Below are 15,510 nucleotides of genomic sequence, written 5' to 3'. Positions count from 1 at the left end.
GTGCCCACCAGAGTGACCTCTCGGCTCCTTTTGGAATCTCTCTGCCACTGAAGCTTATTTCATTTCCTTTCACATCCCCCTTTTGGTCAGGAAGATGTTCTCCGTCCCACGATACCAGGTCTACATTCCTCCTCGGGAGTCATATTCCACGTTGCCAGGGAGATTCACTCCCCTGGACCACCCCAGTTTTAACACTGTGCAAGGTTGACATTCATTTGTTTTCTCTCATGGAAAAACATATTTGTACATTTTATCACAATTGTTGAGCACTAGGTTTCACTCAGTTATACATTCACAGTCTTTTTCTTTCCTCTTTCCTTCTAGTGTCCCACATACTCCTAACATTCCTCATTCAACCATACTGTCAGTCATCTTTGTTCAGTGCATTTACATTGTTTTGCTACCATCACCCAAAAGTGTGTTCCAAACCTCTCACTCCTATCTTTTCCTATCTGTCTGTAGCGCTCCCTTTAGTATTTCCTGTAGAGCAGGTATCTTGTTCACAAACTCTCTCATTGTCTGTTTGTTGGAGAATATTTTAAACTCTCCCTCATATTTGAGGGACAATTTTGCCGGATATAGGATTCTTGGTTGGCGATTTTTCTCTCAGTGTCTTAAATATGTCACACCACTTCCTTCTTGCCTCCATGGTTTCTGCTGAGAAATCTGCACATTGTCTTATCAAGCTTCCTTTATATGTGATGAATCACTTTTCTTTTGCTGCTTTCAGGATTCTCTTTGTCTTTGACATTTGATAATCTGATTATTAAGTGTCTTGGCTTAGTTCTATTCAGATCTATTCTGTTTGGAGTATGCTGAGCTTCTTGGATCTGTAATTTTATGTCTTTCATGAGAGATGGGAAATTTTCTTTGATTATTCCCTCTATTATTGCTTCTGCCCCTTTTCCCTACTCTTCTCCTTCTGGGACACCAGTGATACATACATTCTTGTATTTTGCTTTGTCCTTAAGTTCCCTGAGACATTGCTCATATTTTTCCATTCTTTTCGCTATCTGTTCTTTTGTGTGTAGTCTTTCAGGTGCCTTGTTCTCCAGTTCCTGAGTGTTTTCTTCTGCCTCTTGAGATCTGCTATTGTATGTTTCCATGTGTCTTTCGTCTCTTGTGTTGTGTTTTTCATTTCCGTAGATTCTGCCAGTTGTTTTTTCGAACTTTCGATTTCTGCCTTATGTACGCCCAGCGTTTTCTTTATAGCCGTTATCTCTTTTGCCATATCTTCTCTAAACTTTTTGAATTGATTTAGCATTTGTTGTTTAAATTCCTGTATCTCAGTTGAAGTGTAAGTTTGTTCCTTTGACTGGGCCATAACTTCGTGTTTCTTAGTATAAGTTGTAGTTTTCTGACGTCTAGGTATCTGGTTTCCTTGGTTACCCCAATCAGGTTTTCCCCGACCAGAACAGGCTCAGGTCCCAGAAAAGAAATATTCAGTATCCAGTTTCCCTGATGGTGTGTCTTAGATGATTGACACACCCTGTGCTTTTCTGCCCAGTAGGTGGTGCCCGTCAACCTGTCACTCCAGACTGGTGTAAGGATGTGTGGCCCATGGCTGTTTTCCCCCAGGCTCTGGGGGCTGGTTCTGAATGGAAGGTGGGTAGTAGAGTTAGGCCCCACCTCTTTACTCTTGGGAAGATATGCCCCTAGAGAGAAGTCATTTGCATATAAGTAGATTCTTTGTTTCTCTGACTCCGCTATCTCCACTCTTGTCTGGGTCAGAGCGCTGAGAGTTTAAAATGACTGAGGCTTTCTCTACTATAGAGCACTGCAAGCCGACAATGGTTGAGGCTTTCTCCACTGAGCTGCCCAGGTCGAGAGAGAGAGAAAGGGACAGAAAGCCCCCTTTCAGGGTCAGTCTACAGCCCCCAGGTTCACCCATCGGCCAGAGATAGCACACGATCCTTTGGGTTCCCCGCCCCAAGACAGATACGTCCCCTGACTCTCCAAGGTCATTGTCACCAAAAGCCTGTCTGCTTGTTGGGGATTCACTGTCTGTATTGAGCGGTTAACATTAAAACCCCAGTTGGTGCTGGGCTGAGGTTATTCGTTTGTTCAGAGAGTGCTGCTCTCTAGCACCGCGAGGCTTCTGTGAGGGAGTGTCAGCTCGAGTCCGCAGTTTTTACTTACAGATTTTATGCTGTGATCTCAGGCATTCCTTTCAATTCAGGTTGGTGTATGATGAGTGGACAGTCACATTTCTCTCCCTGCAGTTATTCCAGGTTATTTACTAATTGTTCCTGTTGTTTATTTGTTGTTCCAGGGGGACTGACTAGCTTCCACTCCTCTCTATGCCGCCATCTTAGCTCCATTCTATCCATTTCAATGCTCTCTTTGTGTTTCTCTATCATTTTCCTAATTTACTTTAGTTGTTTTTTTTTTTTTTAAGAGTAAGTTATAGAAAATTTATTCGATACACATGAGAGGACATGTGGGCAGTGTCACAAGAAAGGAAAGTTCAGAGGCAAGTGGCCCGTTTAGTTCTTTATCCATGTTTTCCTCTAGTTCCTTGAGCATATTTAGGACCATTTGAGAAAAGTCTTTGGTGTAGCCCAAATCTGGTCCTCCTCATTGATGGTTTCTAATGCTTTGCATGAGTTATCGCTTCCTGTTTCTTTGTATATTTTTAATCTTTTTTTGGAACCTAGACATTTTGCTTCTGGAGCCAAAGATGAAAATATTTTTAACTAATTCCTTTTTCCAGGATTCTGTGATTTCTTTCCATCCTTTATAGATGTGGTTATTATTTGGTTGTGATTAGTTTATATTTTACTTTTTTTCCCCTCAATCACCTTTGTTTTCTTAGACATTTCATATATGGACAATATTTTAAACTAACTGTGTTAAAGGTAAGATGGTACCACTCTGTATTAATATTGGTTTAATCATTACTTTTCATTGGATATTTTTGTTTCATTTTTAAGTTAATATGTAGCTGTCATCACATTTGTATAATTAAGCTTTTCTTATTTTGAAGTGTGTATTTCTTGCAATATAGTCCTAAAAGTGGGATTGCTATGTTAGATGATTATTTTATGGCTCATGAAAATATACAGATTGAATGAGTAATTTAAAATCTTAACAGAAAAACTGAGGAGAAAATAACTCTAGCATGTAATTTTTATATGTATTTAGAACTGTACTTAAACTAAGGATTTGAAATTTTAAGTGGATCAGTATTTAATTTTTCCTTTTGGAACTTTAAAAATAAAGCATCTGTGTCTATCATATCCATTTCTGGGGATAGCATATCAGGTCTCCTGTTCAGGAGTATTTAAGTAAGGTTTGATTGAGGCAACAGAAGCTTAACAAATAGTATTGATGTAACCATTTCTTAAATAGCCAGTGACTTCGGTATAGGGTAAAATCATTCATGGTGTTAAATTTTTCCCCAAGGAGAAGAAATATCAGGCTCTGATATCAGTGGGTCTGAGGAGGAGGAGGATGAAGAGTGTGAGATTGGAGAAGATGGAGAGAAAAGAAAAAAAAGAAGGGGTAAGTTCCTTGTAATGTTCTAATTTATAGAAATTAAGAGGATTATGACCTATTGAAGGTTTAGCATTCCTTAAGGCAGTAGAGCACAAGCCTTTTTATTTTGCCATTTTTAATGATGGTAATGATTAGAAGAGAGGAAGCATGCCATATTCTAGTTAATTTTGCATTATTTTGTTTTCCTATACTGATCTCCTTTTCCTAGCAGCATCTGAATACCATTTTAGAATTTGGTATCATAAGATTCATGATAGTGGATACACCATTTTAAAATTTCAGGTAGGGTTTTAATTTTATGTAAGGGTTTTCATTCCATGTTTGGAGCCTAGATTTCTTAGTAAATTGGGAAATTGTGGCGCTTTCCTCAAGCAAGATTAGTCTTTAGAAATCATTGAATTTTTAAATAATAAATTTATATGAAGATACTATTTTTGAATTTTATTTTTTCCTTTAGAAAATGTACTCTCATTCTTATCCTGTTGTGGGCATTTGTTGCCAAATGTGAATTAAGACTGTTGGGATAAGGATATAGAATAACATGTAAAGAGACAGAGAGACATATTGTAATGATCTATATTTCAAACGTTTTTACCCTAAATATTTACTTATTTTAGAACTCTCTTCCATTAACATGGATCATTGTTTTTAAGCTGGTACATATTTTGCTTGCCTTGTTAAAATGATCTTGCTGGAAATAAACCCATCTCTTCTTGATCATGAGTCCTAAATTTTAAAAATGTAAAAATTTTATAATTTCAAATGATAGGAAAAACATGATTTAGAGCAAGAGTTGGCAAAGTACAGCTTATGGGCCAAATCCAGCCCACCCCTATTTTTGTAACAAATTTTTTTCTATAACAGCCATGCTCATTTCTTCACATAAGGCTGTGGCTGTTTTTACATTGCAATGACAAAGTTTGGTTTTGCTATAGAGACTGTGTAGCCTGCAAAGCATATGAAGTTTACTGTCTGGCCCTTTACTGAAAAAAACGTGCCGTCCCCTGAATTAGAGAAATGGTTTTGTGTTTCCACCTATTTTTTTCTTCACAGACTAAGCTATTCTTTTCAAAGCTGAAGCAGATACTAGATATGTTAGAAACAAAATTTCAATAGATAAAAATGCTACTATTTAATATGTTATCTGGTAAGTTGATATTTTGGAGGGGAGAGAGTGAAATTAGAGACAGACCAACCTGGCTATATTGAAGGGTAATGTGTCATTCCTATAATTTTAATAATGCATGACTATTTTTACATTTTAAAACTCAGTTCCTTCAATTCGTCAACCTAAATGATTTAAATAGGCTTCAGTGTCACCAAATATCAAACTTATTTTTTATTCTTGTCATTTCAACCCTCTAAATTTTTATGTTTTAGGTGAGTAGTGGGGTTTGTTTACAGGAGATGCTTAAAGGAATATAGTTTCTAATTCCCCTGAATAGTTTTATAAATAAAGTAGGAATATTTGACTGATTTTATGGGGGAAAACATTTTGGTTCTTTAATACAAAATTTGTCCTTTAAAATTCTTTCTTCTGAAACTGAATTTTTCTCTGTGAATGTGTTCATATTCTTATTTCCTCTTTCTTTGGTTCCCGTTGGGCTCATTTCTTTGTCTTCCAGGCAGTAGCAGCAGCAGTAGTTCAGACTCCACATGTTCTGTCATAGAGAAACCTCTGGATAAGTTCTTGCCTAGTGAGTGGTAGCCCTTAAATTCTCTAACAGAGCTTTGTCTTCTCCATAACCCACAAGCTTCATTTGAGAAATGCTGCACTGCTCCCTGTCATTACTTGAAGAATACACATTGGATTTCTCAGTAGACCAAAGCATGTGATGACTTTGTCTCCCCTCTTCATTGCTTCCAGTTAACCATGATTGTTAAAACATACGCTTAAGCTTATGTTTGAGACAATGGAAGAGAGATTCATGCTTTTGCGATTGAGATAATGTAAAGAGAGTAGTAAGCTGTATATAAGAATGATTCTTAGGGTTCCTTTTTATGCTCTGATGATAATTTTCTAATCCTAATCAGGATAAGGATCATGTAATAACAAGTTCTGAATTTCTAAAAATATAAATTATATTTAGAAGTAAATCAGTGCCCATTATAACATGTCTTATAGTTATAAGGATTTTATACTTTGGTGGGTGTCCTATTCTTAAGGGTAGCTTGAGATAGACATCTTCCAAATAAAGAAAAATGTGAATTTGAAGCAAGTAAAGAGAAGTTGAATAATATTTTATTTCAAATGGCCATCGATCCCTGTTTCTAAATTACCTAGTAGATTTTAATAGAAATTTCTAAGATGTGATCCAAGAATTCAGATCTACAAGAGTTTTATACAGGATCTATCTAGATTTATTCAAACTTAAAGTCTTTTCATTAAAACTTAATTAAATTGAAAAACACTTAATTTTATGTATTTACATTTTATTTGCAAAAAAAGGGAGGTGATACTTTCTTGTACTAGCTTACAGCTTACTGTCTTTTAAAGCATTATCTATATATTTAGCCTTTCTAAAACTAATAACAAGAACAGTCGGTTATTGTTCTTATGCTTTTAGCTCCCTAGAGGAAAAATTCCAAGAATACTAGAAATCTTTTTCTCTATTGACTATTATTAGGCATTTTACCAAAACAACTAATTTCAGAGGATAACTTTTAAAATACTACATGAAACTTCTTTAAAAACAAAATAGAGGTATTATTTTATATTATAAACTGCGGAACACTGAAAAATACCCAAGGGAGCTGCATTGTAATTTAATTTGCTGTTTTAAAACCCACCTTAATTCTTAAAGAGTAGTTATATGAAGATATGTTATGAAGTGATTTGTACTTTGTTAAGTTGAAGATGTTTTAATTGCTATATGTATAACTAGCACATAATGTTAAGGGTTTTTTTTTTGTTGTGATGTGGATGTGTTAGTGAAAGTGGAGAGATGGTTTTCCCAGCATGTGGTTGCTGTTTGTAACTTGTATGTACTCTCCCTTTTTAAAAACACGAATGGCTTTTTTTTTTTTTTTAGGTATCCTTTGCTTGAATCATCATTTGGTCATTTTCTCCTATAAAATCATTATTATGATTACTCTTAATCCACTAATAGACTGAATATAAATTCATTATTATACAGGTGTACTTCACTTTAATGTAACAAATATTTTTCTGAAAAAAAATTGCATATAAATCAAGTTGGAAAACAAATCGCAGTATGACTGCCTTAGGACAACTTGCTGTTTTAAAAAATTCTTTAAATCCTTTCATTAATCAAATAATCTGTGCAAATCACTATAATTTATCTATTTTGTTGGTTGAGATTTCTGTGTTGGATTTTTTTAAAGGGGAGGCACACCTGTAATTGGTCCTTATAATAGAAGGAACATTGAATTGGGAAATTTTGGAAATGGACAGTGTGAATTTTGTTAGCTTTAGCTCATTAACTTTTTAATTGGCTTATATTTCTGTTTTGCCCTTTTAGATGACTTCTAAGGTCTTAGCAGGTTCCCAATTCCATGTCTATCATTAATATAATTTCATGGTGCTGAACTGTTATAATTGTAGGAGCTTGGGAATCATTGTGAGGTTTGGAGATTGATTTGAATTGTAATCTGACACTAAATTAATTATCCTTTCTTAAATTACATCACTCATTGTGTTGAATATGCTTTCTTTTTACATGGGCTCTCTTTCAGTTTTGATGATGATTTGATTTATTATTTCTATACTTATACTATAAGTGAATGCTATTGTACATTTTTTCTTTGTTTCACAAAAGAAATAATGTTTTCTTCTTTTTTTTTTCTTCCTCATCTCTGTGCACATGCTTCCTGTCTACGATTTGCTTACTACTTCTTATTGAAAGATCAAGCAGGTTGGTGTGATTGATTTGCACTCCACATTTATTTATATTGATTTGCACTCCAATTATTTATCTTATAAAGAACTTTGATATTTAACTGCATTGCATATTTTTAATTTAATAATTTTTTTCAAGGTAAGTATCCATCTTTTATATTAAAAAAAAATCCTTCAAGGAGAACTTAGCTTTTTATTTTTTTAAATAAACTTCCTTTTTTCCCTAAATTCTTTAAGACTTACTAAAACAAATTTTAGAAATACAGATATAAATGCTCTCACATTCAAACATTTTCTTCTTTTTGTAGCCAGGAATCCTTTGCCTGGTTATCTATGCCCGTTGGTGCTCATATAATGAAAATGAAATTAATTCAATTAACACTCTCTTGAAATTCTTCTCTTTAACTTTCCCTTGGTAGAATTCACCATCACAGTTTTCATTAGAGCATATGGCAAAGGCAAAGAGCAATTTAAAATATACTGTTCCTGTTTGACTTAACTAAATACTGTTTATGGCATTTAGATTTTTAAAGATTTATTTACCTGAAATTTTGTGCTGACCTCTATCATGCAGTATTAAGAGAAGGTTTTTCGTTTTGGTTTGGTTAATTTGGTTTTGTTATCTTTTAAATAAATGTATGTAAAAGTGACTTTTAGTGATGTCAGATTTTAAAATGCATGGTTAGGAAAGTTGAATGAATATGAACGGTTTTGAATTACTTACTACAATTCAGGCATAGTAGTAATTCATCAACAGACATGTGCTTTTGTATTTTTACATCTAAATTCTTCTATTTTACTGCCTTTTAATGGGCTTTGAAACTATGTTTTTAACTGTTAAAACAGTTAGAACCCTACAAGTCTAAAAGTATGAATGTTCATGTGTTGATCAGATCATTTCCTCCATTCTGTTAGCATCCATGTCTTCACACAAACTTTTTTTGTCAACGTATTTGCCCTTTTTTTTCTTTAAATATTTGCAATTCTGAAGTGGAAAGGAAACGACAATTTTTTTTTTTTTTTAATCCATGCCTTTATACCTCAACTTATACTTTTTTCTTTAAAATTTCTAAGAAATAGTGTTACTGATGGGCATACCTTTCCAGGAATTCATTGGGAATAGGAGTTAATTTTTTTTCAATTGTTTTTTTTTTTTTTTTTTTTTTTTTTTTAATAATAATTTTATTGAGATACATTCACATACCACGTAGTCATACAAAACAAATTGTACTTTCGATTGTTTACAGTACCATTACATAGTTGTACATTCATCACCTAAATCAATCCCTGACACCTTCATTAGCACACACACAAAAATAACAAGAATAATAATTAGAGTGAAAAAGAGCAATTGAAGTAAAAAAGAACACTAGGTACCTTTGTCTGTTTGTTTGCTTCCCCTACTTTTCTACACATCGATCCATAAACTAGACAAAGTGGAGTTTGGTCCTTATGGCATTCCCAATCCCACTGTCACCCCTCATAAGCTACATTTTTATACAACTGTCTTCGAGATTCATGGGTTCTGGGTTGTAGTTTAATAGTTTCAGGTATCCACCACCAGCTACCCCAATTCTTTAGAACCTAAAAAAGGTTGTCTAAAGTGTGTGTAAGAGTGCCCACCAGAGTGATCTCTCGGCTCGTTTTGGAATCTCTCTGCCACTGAAGCTTATTTCATTTCCTTTCACATCCCCCTTTTGGTCAAGAAGATGTTCTCCATCCCACGATGCCGGGTCTACATTCCTCCCCGGGAGTCATATTCCACGTTGCCAGGGAGATTCACTTCCCTGGGTGTCTGATCCCACGTAGGGGGGAGGGCAGTGATTTCACCTTTCAAGTTGGCTTAGCCAGAGAGAGAGGGCCACATCTGAGCAACAAAGAGGCATTCAGGAGGAGACTCTTAGGCACAAATACAGGGAGGCCTAGCCTCTCCTTTGCAGCAACCGTCTTCCCAAGGGTAAAACCTATGGTAGAGGGCTCAACCCATCAAACCACCAGTCCCCCATGTCCGTGGTCATGCCAGCAACCATGGAGGTGGGGCAGGCGAACACCCCTGCATTCTCCACAGGCTCCTCAAGGGGGCACCCCATCTTTTTTTTTTTTTTTTTTTTTTTTCCTTGTTTGTCTTTTTTCTTTTTTTTTTTTTTTTTAACTTTCCCTTCTTTTTTCAAATCAACTGTATGAAAAAAAAAGTTAAAAAGGAAACAAACATACAATAAAAGAACATTTCAAAGAGACCATAGCAAGGGAGTAAGAAAAAGACAACTAACCTAAGATAACTGCTTAACTTCCAACATGTTCCTACTTTACCCCAAGAAAGTTACATACTATAGCAACATTTCAGTGAACTTGTTCCTACTACATCCATCAGAAATTAACAGACCATAGTCATTTCTGGGCATCCCCAGAACGTTAAATAGCTTATCTGTTCTTCTTGGATTATTGTTCCCCCTTCCTTAATTGCTCTCTACTGCTAGTTCCCCTACATTCTACATTATAAACCATTTGTTTTACATTTTTCAAAGTTCACATTAGTGGTAGCATATAATATTTCTCTTTTTGTGCCTGGCTTATTTCGCTCAGCATTATGTCTTCAAGGTTCATCCATGTTGTCATATGTTTCACCAGATCGTTTCTTCTTACTGCCGCGTAGTATTCCATCGTGTGTATATACCACATTTTATTTGTCCACTCATCTGTTGATGGACATTTGGGTTGTTTCCATCTCTTGGCAATTGTGAATAATGCTGCTATGAACATTGGCGTGCAGATATCTGTTCGTGTCACTGCTTTCCGATCTTCCGGGTATATCCCGAGAAGTGCAATCGCTGGATCGAATGGTAGCTCTATCTCTAGTTTTCTAAGGAACTGCCAGACTGACTTCCAGAGTGGCTGAACCATTATACAGTCCCACCAACAATGAATAAGAGTTCCAATTTCTCCACATCCCCTCCAGCATTTGTAGTTTCCTGTTTGTTTAATGGCAGCCATTCTAACCGGTGTTAGATGGTATCTCATTGTGGTCTTAATTTGCATCTCTCTAATAGCTAGTGAAGCTGAACATTTTTTCATGTGTTTCTTGGCCATTTGTATTTCCTCTTCAGAGAACTGTCTTTTCATATCTTTTGCCCATTTTATAATTGGGCTGTCTGTACTATTGTCATTGAGTTGTAGGATTTCTTTGTATATGCAAGATATCAGTCTTTTGTCAGATACATGGTTTCCAAAAATTTTTTCCCATTGAGTTGGCTGCCTCTTTACCTTTTTGAGAAATTCCTTTGAGGTGCAGAAACTTCTAAGCTTGAGGAGTTCCCATTTATCTATTTTCTCTTTTGTTGCTTGTGCTTTGGGTGTAAAGTCTAGGAAGTGGCCTCCTAATACAAGGTCTTGAAGATGTTTTCCTACATTATCTTCTAGGAGTTTAATGGTACTTTCTTTTATATTGAGATCTTTGGTCCATTTTGAGTTAATTTTTGTGTAGGGGGTGAGGTAGGGGTCCTCTTTCATTCTTTTGGATATGGATATCCAACTCTCCCAGCCCCATTTGTTGAAAAGACCATTATGGCTCAGTTCGGTGACTTTGGGGGCCTTATCAAAGATCAGTCGGCCATAGATCTGAGGGTCTATCTCTGAATTCTCAATTCGATTCCATTGATCTATATGTCTATCTTTGTGCCAGTACCATGCTGTTTTGGCAACTGTGGCTTTATAATAAGCTTCAAAGTCAGGGAGTGTAAGTCCTCCCACTTCGTTTTTCTTTTTTAAAGTGTCTTTAGCAATTCGAGGCATCTTCCCTTTCCAAATAAATTTGATAACTAGCTTTTCCAAGTCTGCAAAGTAGGTTGTTGGAATTTTGATTGGGATTGCATTGAATCTGTAGATGAGTTTGGGTAGAATTGACATCTTAATGACATTTAGCCTTCCTATCCATGAACATGGAATATTTTTCCATCTTTTAAGGTCCCCTTCTATTTCTTTTAGTAGAGTTATGTAGTTTTCTTTGTATAGGTCTTTTACATCTTTGGTTAAGTTTATTCCTAGGTACTTGATTTTTTTAGTTGCTATTGAAAATGGTATCTTTTTCTTGAGTGTCTCTTCAGTTTGTTCATTTCTAGCATATAGAAACATTACTGACTTATGTGCATTAATCTTGTATCCCGCTACTTTGCTAAATTTGTTTATTAGCTCTAGTAGGTGTATCGTTGATTTCTCAGGGTTTTCTAGATATAAGATCATATCATCTGCAAACAATGACAGTTTTACTTCTTCTTTTCCAATTTGGATGCCTTTTATTTCTTTGTCTTGCCGGATTGCCCTGGCTAGCACTTCCAGCACAATGTTGAATAACAGTGGTGACAGCGGGCATCCTTGTCTTGTTCCTGATCTTAGAGGGAAGGCTTTCAGTCTCTCACCATTGAGTACTATGCTGGCTGTGGGTTTTTCATATATGCTCTTTATCATGTTGAGGAAGTTTCCTTCAATTCCTACCTTTTGAAGTGTTTTTATCAAAAACGGATGTTGGATTTTGTCAAATGCTTTTTCAGCATCTATTGAGATGATCAATTGATTTTTCCCTTTCGAGTTTTTAATGTGTTGTAATACATTGATTGTTTTTCTTATGTTGAACCATCCTTGCATGCCTGGAATGAACCCCACTTGGTCATGGTGTATGATTTTTTTAATGTGTCTTTGGATTCGATTTGCAAGTATTTTGTTGAGGATTTTTGCATCTATATTCATTAGGGAGATTGGCCGGTAGTTTTCCTTTTTTGTAGCATCTTTGCCTGGTTTTGGTATTAGATTGATGTTAGCTTCATAAAATGAATTAGGTAGTGTTCCATTTTTTTCAATGTTTTGAAAGAGTTTGAGTAAGATTGGTGTCAGTTCTTTCTGGAAAGTTTGGTAGAATTCCCCTGTGAAGCCATCTGGCCCTGGGCATTTATTTGTGGGAAGATTTTTGATGACTGATTGGATCTCTTTGCTTGTGATGGGTTGGTTGAGGTCTTCTATTTCTTCTCTGGTCAGTCTAGGTTGTTCATATGTTTCCAGGAAATTGTCCATTTCTTCTACATTATCCAGTTTGTTGCCATACAGTTGTTCATAATATCCTCTTATAATTTTTTTAATTTCTTCAGGATCTGCAGTTATGTCACCTTTTTCATTCATTATTTTGTTTATATGGGTCTTCTCTCTTTTTGATTTTGTCAGTCTAGCTAGGGGCTTGTCAATCTTGTTGATCTTCTCAAAGAACCAACTTTTGGTGATATTTATCCTTTCTATTGTTTTTTTGTTCTCTATGTCATTTATTTCTGCTTTAATCCTTGTTATTTCTTTTCTTGTACTTGGTTTAGGATTGGTTTGCTGTTCATTTTCTAGCTTCTTCAGTTGATCCATTAGTTCTTTGATTTTGGCTCTTTCTTCCTTTTTAATATATGCGTTTAGTGCTATAAATTTCCCCCTTAGCACTGCTTTTGCTGCATCCCATAGGTTTTGGTATGTTGTGTTCTCATTTTCATTCGTCTCTATATATTTAGCAATTTCTCTTGCTATTTCTTCTTTAACCCACTGATTGTTTAGGAGTGTGTTGTTTAACCTCCAGGTATTTGTGAATTTTCTAAGTCTCTGATGGTTATTGACTTCTAATTGTATTCCATTGTGGTCAGAGAATGTGCTTTGAATAATTTCAATCTTTTTAAATTTATTGAGGCTTGTTTTATGTCCCAGCATATGATCTATTCTGGAGAAAGTTCCGTGAGCACTAGAAAAGTATGTGTATCCTGTTGATTTGGGATGTAATGTCCTGTAGATGTCTGTTAAATCTAATTCATTTATCAGATTGTTTAGGTTTTCAATTTCCTTATTGGTCTTCTGTCTGGTTGATCTATCTATAGGAGAGAGTGATGTGTTGAAGTCTCCCACAATTATTGTGGAAACATCAATTGCTTCCTTTAGTTTTGCCAATGTTTCTCTCATGTATTTGTGGCACCTTGATTGGGTGCATAGACATTTACGATTGTTATTTCTTCTTGCTGAATTGCCCCTTTTATTAGTATGTAGTGGCCTTCTTTGTCTCTCAAAACATCCCTGCATTTGAAGTCTATTTTATCTGAGATTAATATTGCTACACCTGCTTTCTTTTGGCTGTAGCTTGCATGAAATATTTTTTTCCATCCTTTCACTTTCAGTTTCTTTGTGTCCCTGTGTCTAAGATGAGTCTCTTGTATGCAACATATTGATGGTTCATTTTTTTTGATCCATTCTGCGAATCTATATCTTTTAATTGGGGAGTTTAATCCATTTACATTCAACGTTAAAACCGTGAAGGCATTTCTTGAATCGGCCATCTTATCCTTTGGATTATGTTTGCCATATTTTTCCCTCTCTCTATTAATATCCTTTATTGTACCCATACCGAATCTCTTTAGTACTGAACCTTTCTCCAAGTCTCTCTGTCCTGTCTTTGTTTCTCTGTCTGTAGGGCTCCCTTTAGTATCTCCAGTAGGGCAGGTCTCTTGTTAGCAAATTCTCTCAGCATTTCTTTGTCTGTGAAAAATTTAAGCTCTCCCTCAAATTTGAAGGAGAGCTTTGCTGGATAAAGTATTCTTGGCTGGAAATTCCTCTCACTCAGAATTTTAAATATATCGTGCCACTGCCTTCTCGCCTCCATGGTGGCTGCTGAGTAGTCACTACTTAGTCTTATGCTGTTTCCTTTGTATGTGGTGAATTGCTTTTCTCTTGCTGCTTTCAGAACTTGCTCCTTCTCTTCTATGTTTGACAGTGTGATCAGTATATGTCTCGGAGTGGGTTTTTTTGGATTTATTCTATTTGGAGTTCGCTGAGCATTTATGATTTGTGTATTTATGTTGTTTAGAAGATTTGGGAAGTTTTCCCCAACAATTTCTTTGAATACTCTTCCTAGACCTTTACCCTTTTCTTCCCCTTCTGGGACACCAATGAGTCTTATATTCGGACGTTTCATATTATCTATCATATCCCTGAGGTCCATTTCGAGTTTTTCAATTTTTTTCCCCATTCTTTCTTTTATGTTTTCATTTTCCATTCTGTCATCTTCCAGGTCACTGATTCGTTGTTCAACTTCCTCTAGTCTTGTACTATGAGTGTCCAGAATCTTTTTAATTTGGTCAACAGTTTCTTTAATTTCCATAAGATCATCCATTTTTTTATTTAGTCTTGCAATGTCTTCTTTATGCTCTTCTAGGGTCTTCTTGATTTCCTTCATATCCCGTACTATGGTCTCATTGTTCATCTTTAGTTCTTTGAGTAGCTGCTCTAGGTGTGTCTCTTCTGGTCTTTTGATTTGGGTGCTTGGGCTTGGGTTATCCATATCGTCTGGTTTTTTCATATGCTTTATAATTTTCTGTTGTTTTTGGCCTCGTGGCATTTGCTGACCTTGATAGGGTTCTTTTAGGGTTTGTAGACCAGTTGAAGTCCTTATCTCTAATTTATCAGATCTACAGCTTCGTGGAGTACACTTTCTCTAACTAACCAGCAGGTGGCGTCCACGAGACACCTGTTCTCCACAAGCCAGATCTCCCCTGCTTAGCCTTTTTGGTGAGTGGGGGAGTGAGTCTTGTGGGGCCCAATTGGTGTCCCAAGCTTGCGTGTGTAGTTGGTGTTGCCTGCCCTGTATGTGGGGCGTGTTTTCTGGGCAGTCGGGGAGGGGGGGTGGCCCTAACAATCAAATCTCCCTGATGATCCTAGAGTTTTAAAGCTACTGCAATAGTCTAATCCTTCAGTTCAGTCCTGCCACAGTTTGTCTCTGCCACTGACCCACAAGTCTTTGGTATTGGCGTATGGCTCCTGAGACTTGCAAGTGGGCCCCTCTTCCAGGCTGTGCACCCCGGGTCCTCTGTTGAGGGATGACTGTGCTATGTCGCAGGTGAGTGCCGTCCCCCCAGGGCAGTTCTGGGCTGCTGGGCTGTGTTGGGAGGCTCCCAGTCTGCTCAAATGATGGCTGAATGGGGCTCTGTTAATTCACACTGCTCCCCCTTCCCAGCTCTGGGATATTCAGCTGAGGTTGCAGGGAAGGCTAATGTCCACGCCCAGTTTTGTGGTGTGTGCCTGTTATTTGAAGCACTTCCGTCACACTGGGTTGTCTGGGGCAGCTCTGGGCTATGGGGCTGGCGATGGGC

The 15,510-nt window shown here is 36.5% G+C and overlaps 1 protein-coding gene across 4 annotated transcripts in view; it reads left to right on the top strand.

Moving 5' to 3' along the window:
- Nucleotides 1-15,510, top strand: part of KIF3A (kinesin family member 3A) — a 93,206-nt gene that overhangs the window by 64,822 nt on the left and 12,874 nt on the right. For 2 of the 4 annotated variants that reach the window (XR_005211388.1, XM_037801521.1), the window contains exon 8: nucleotides 3,406-3,504. Coding sequence is in view for 2 of the 4 variants with exons in the window: in XM_037801521.1 (XP_037657449.1) it covers nucleotides 3,406-3,504 (99 nt within the window). In the remaining 2 variants the exon portion in view is untranslated. Of the gene's footprint in view, nucleotides 1-3,405; nucleotides 3,505-5,123; nucleotides 5,196-7,364; nucleotides 7,374-15,510 lie in introns of all 4 variants that reach the window. The other 2 variants (XM_037801520.1, XR_005211387.1) reach the window with 2 other exon arrangements.

This window comes from Choloepus didactylus, chromosome 13 (assembly GCF_015220235.1).
Source record: "Choloepus didactylus isolate mChoDid1 chromosome 13, mChoDid1.pri, whole genome shotgun sequence".
Lineage (NCBI taxonomy): Eukaryota > Metazoa > Chordata > Mammalia > Pilosa > Megalonychidae > Choloepus > Choloepus didactylus.
Note: the sequence above shows the minus strand (reverse complement) of the source record. Positions and strands in the feature narration are given on the sequence as shown.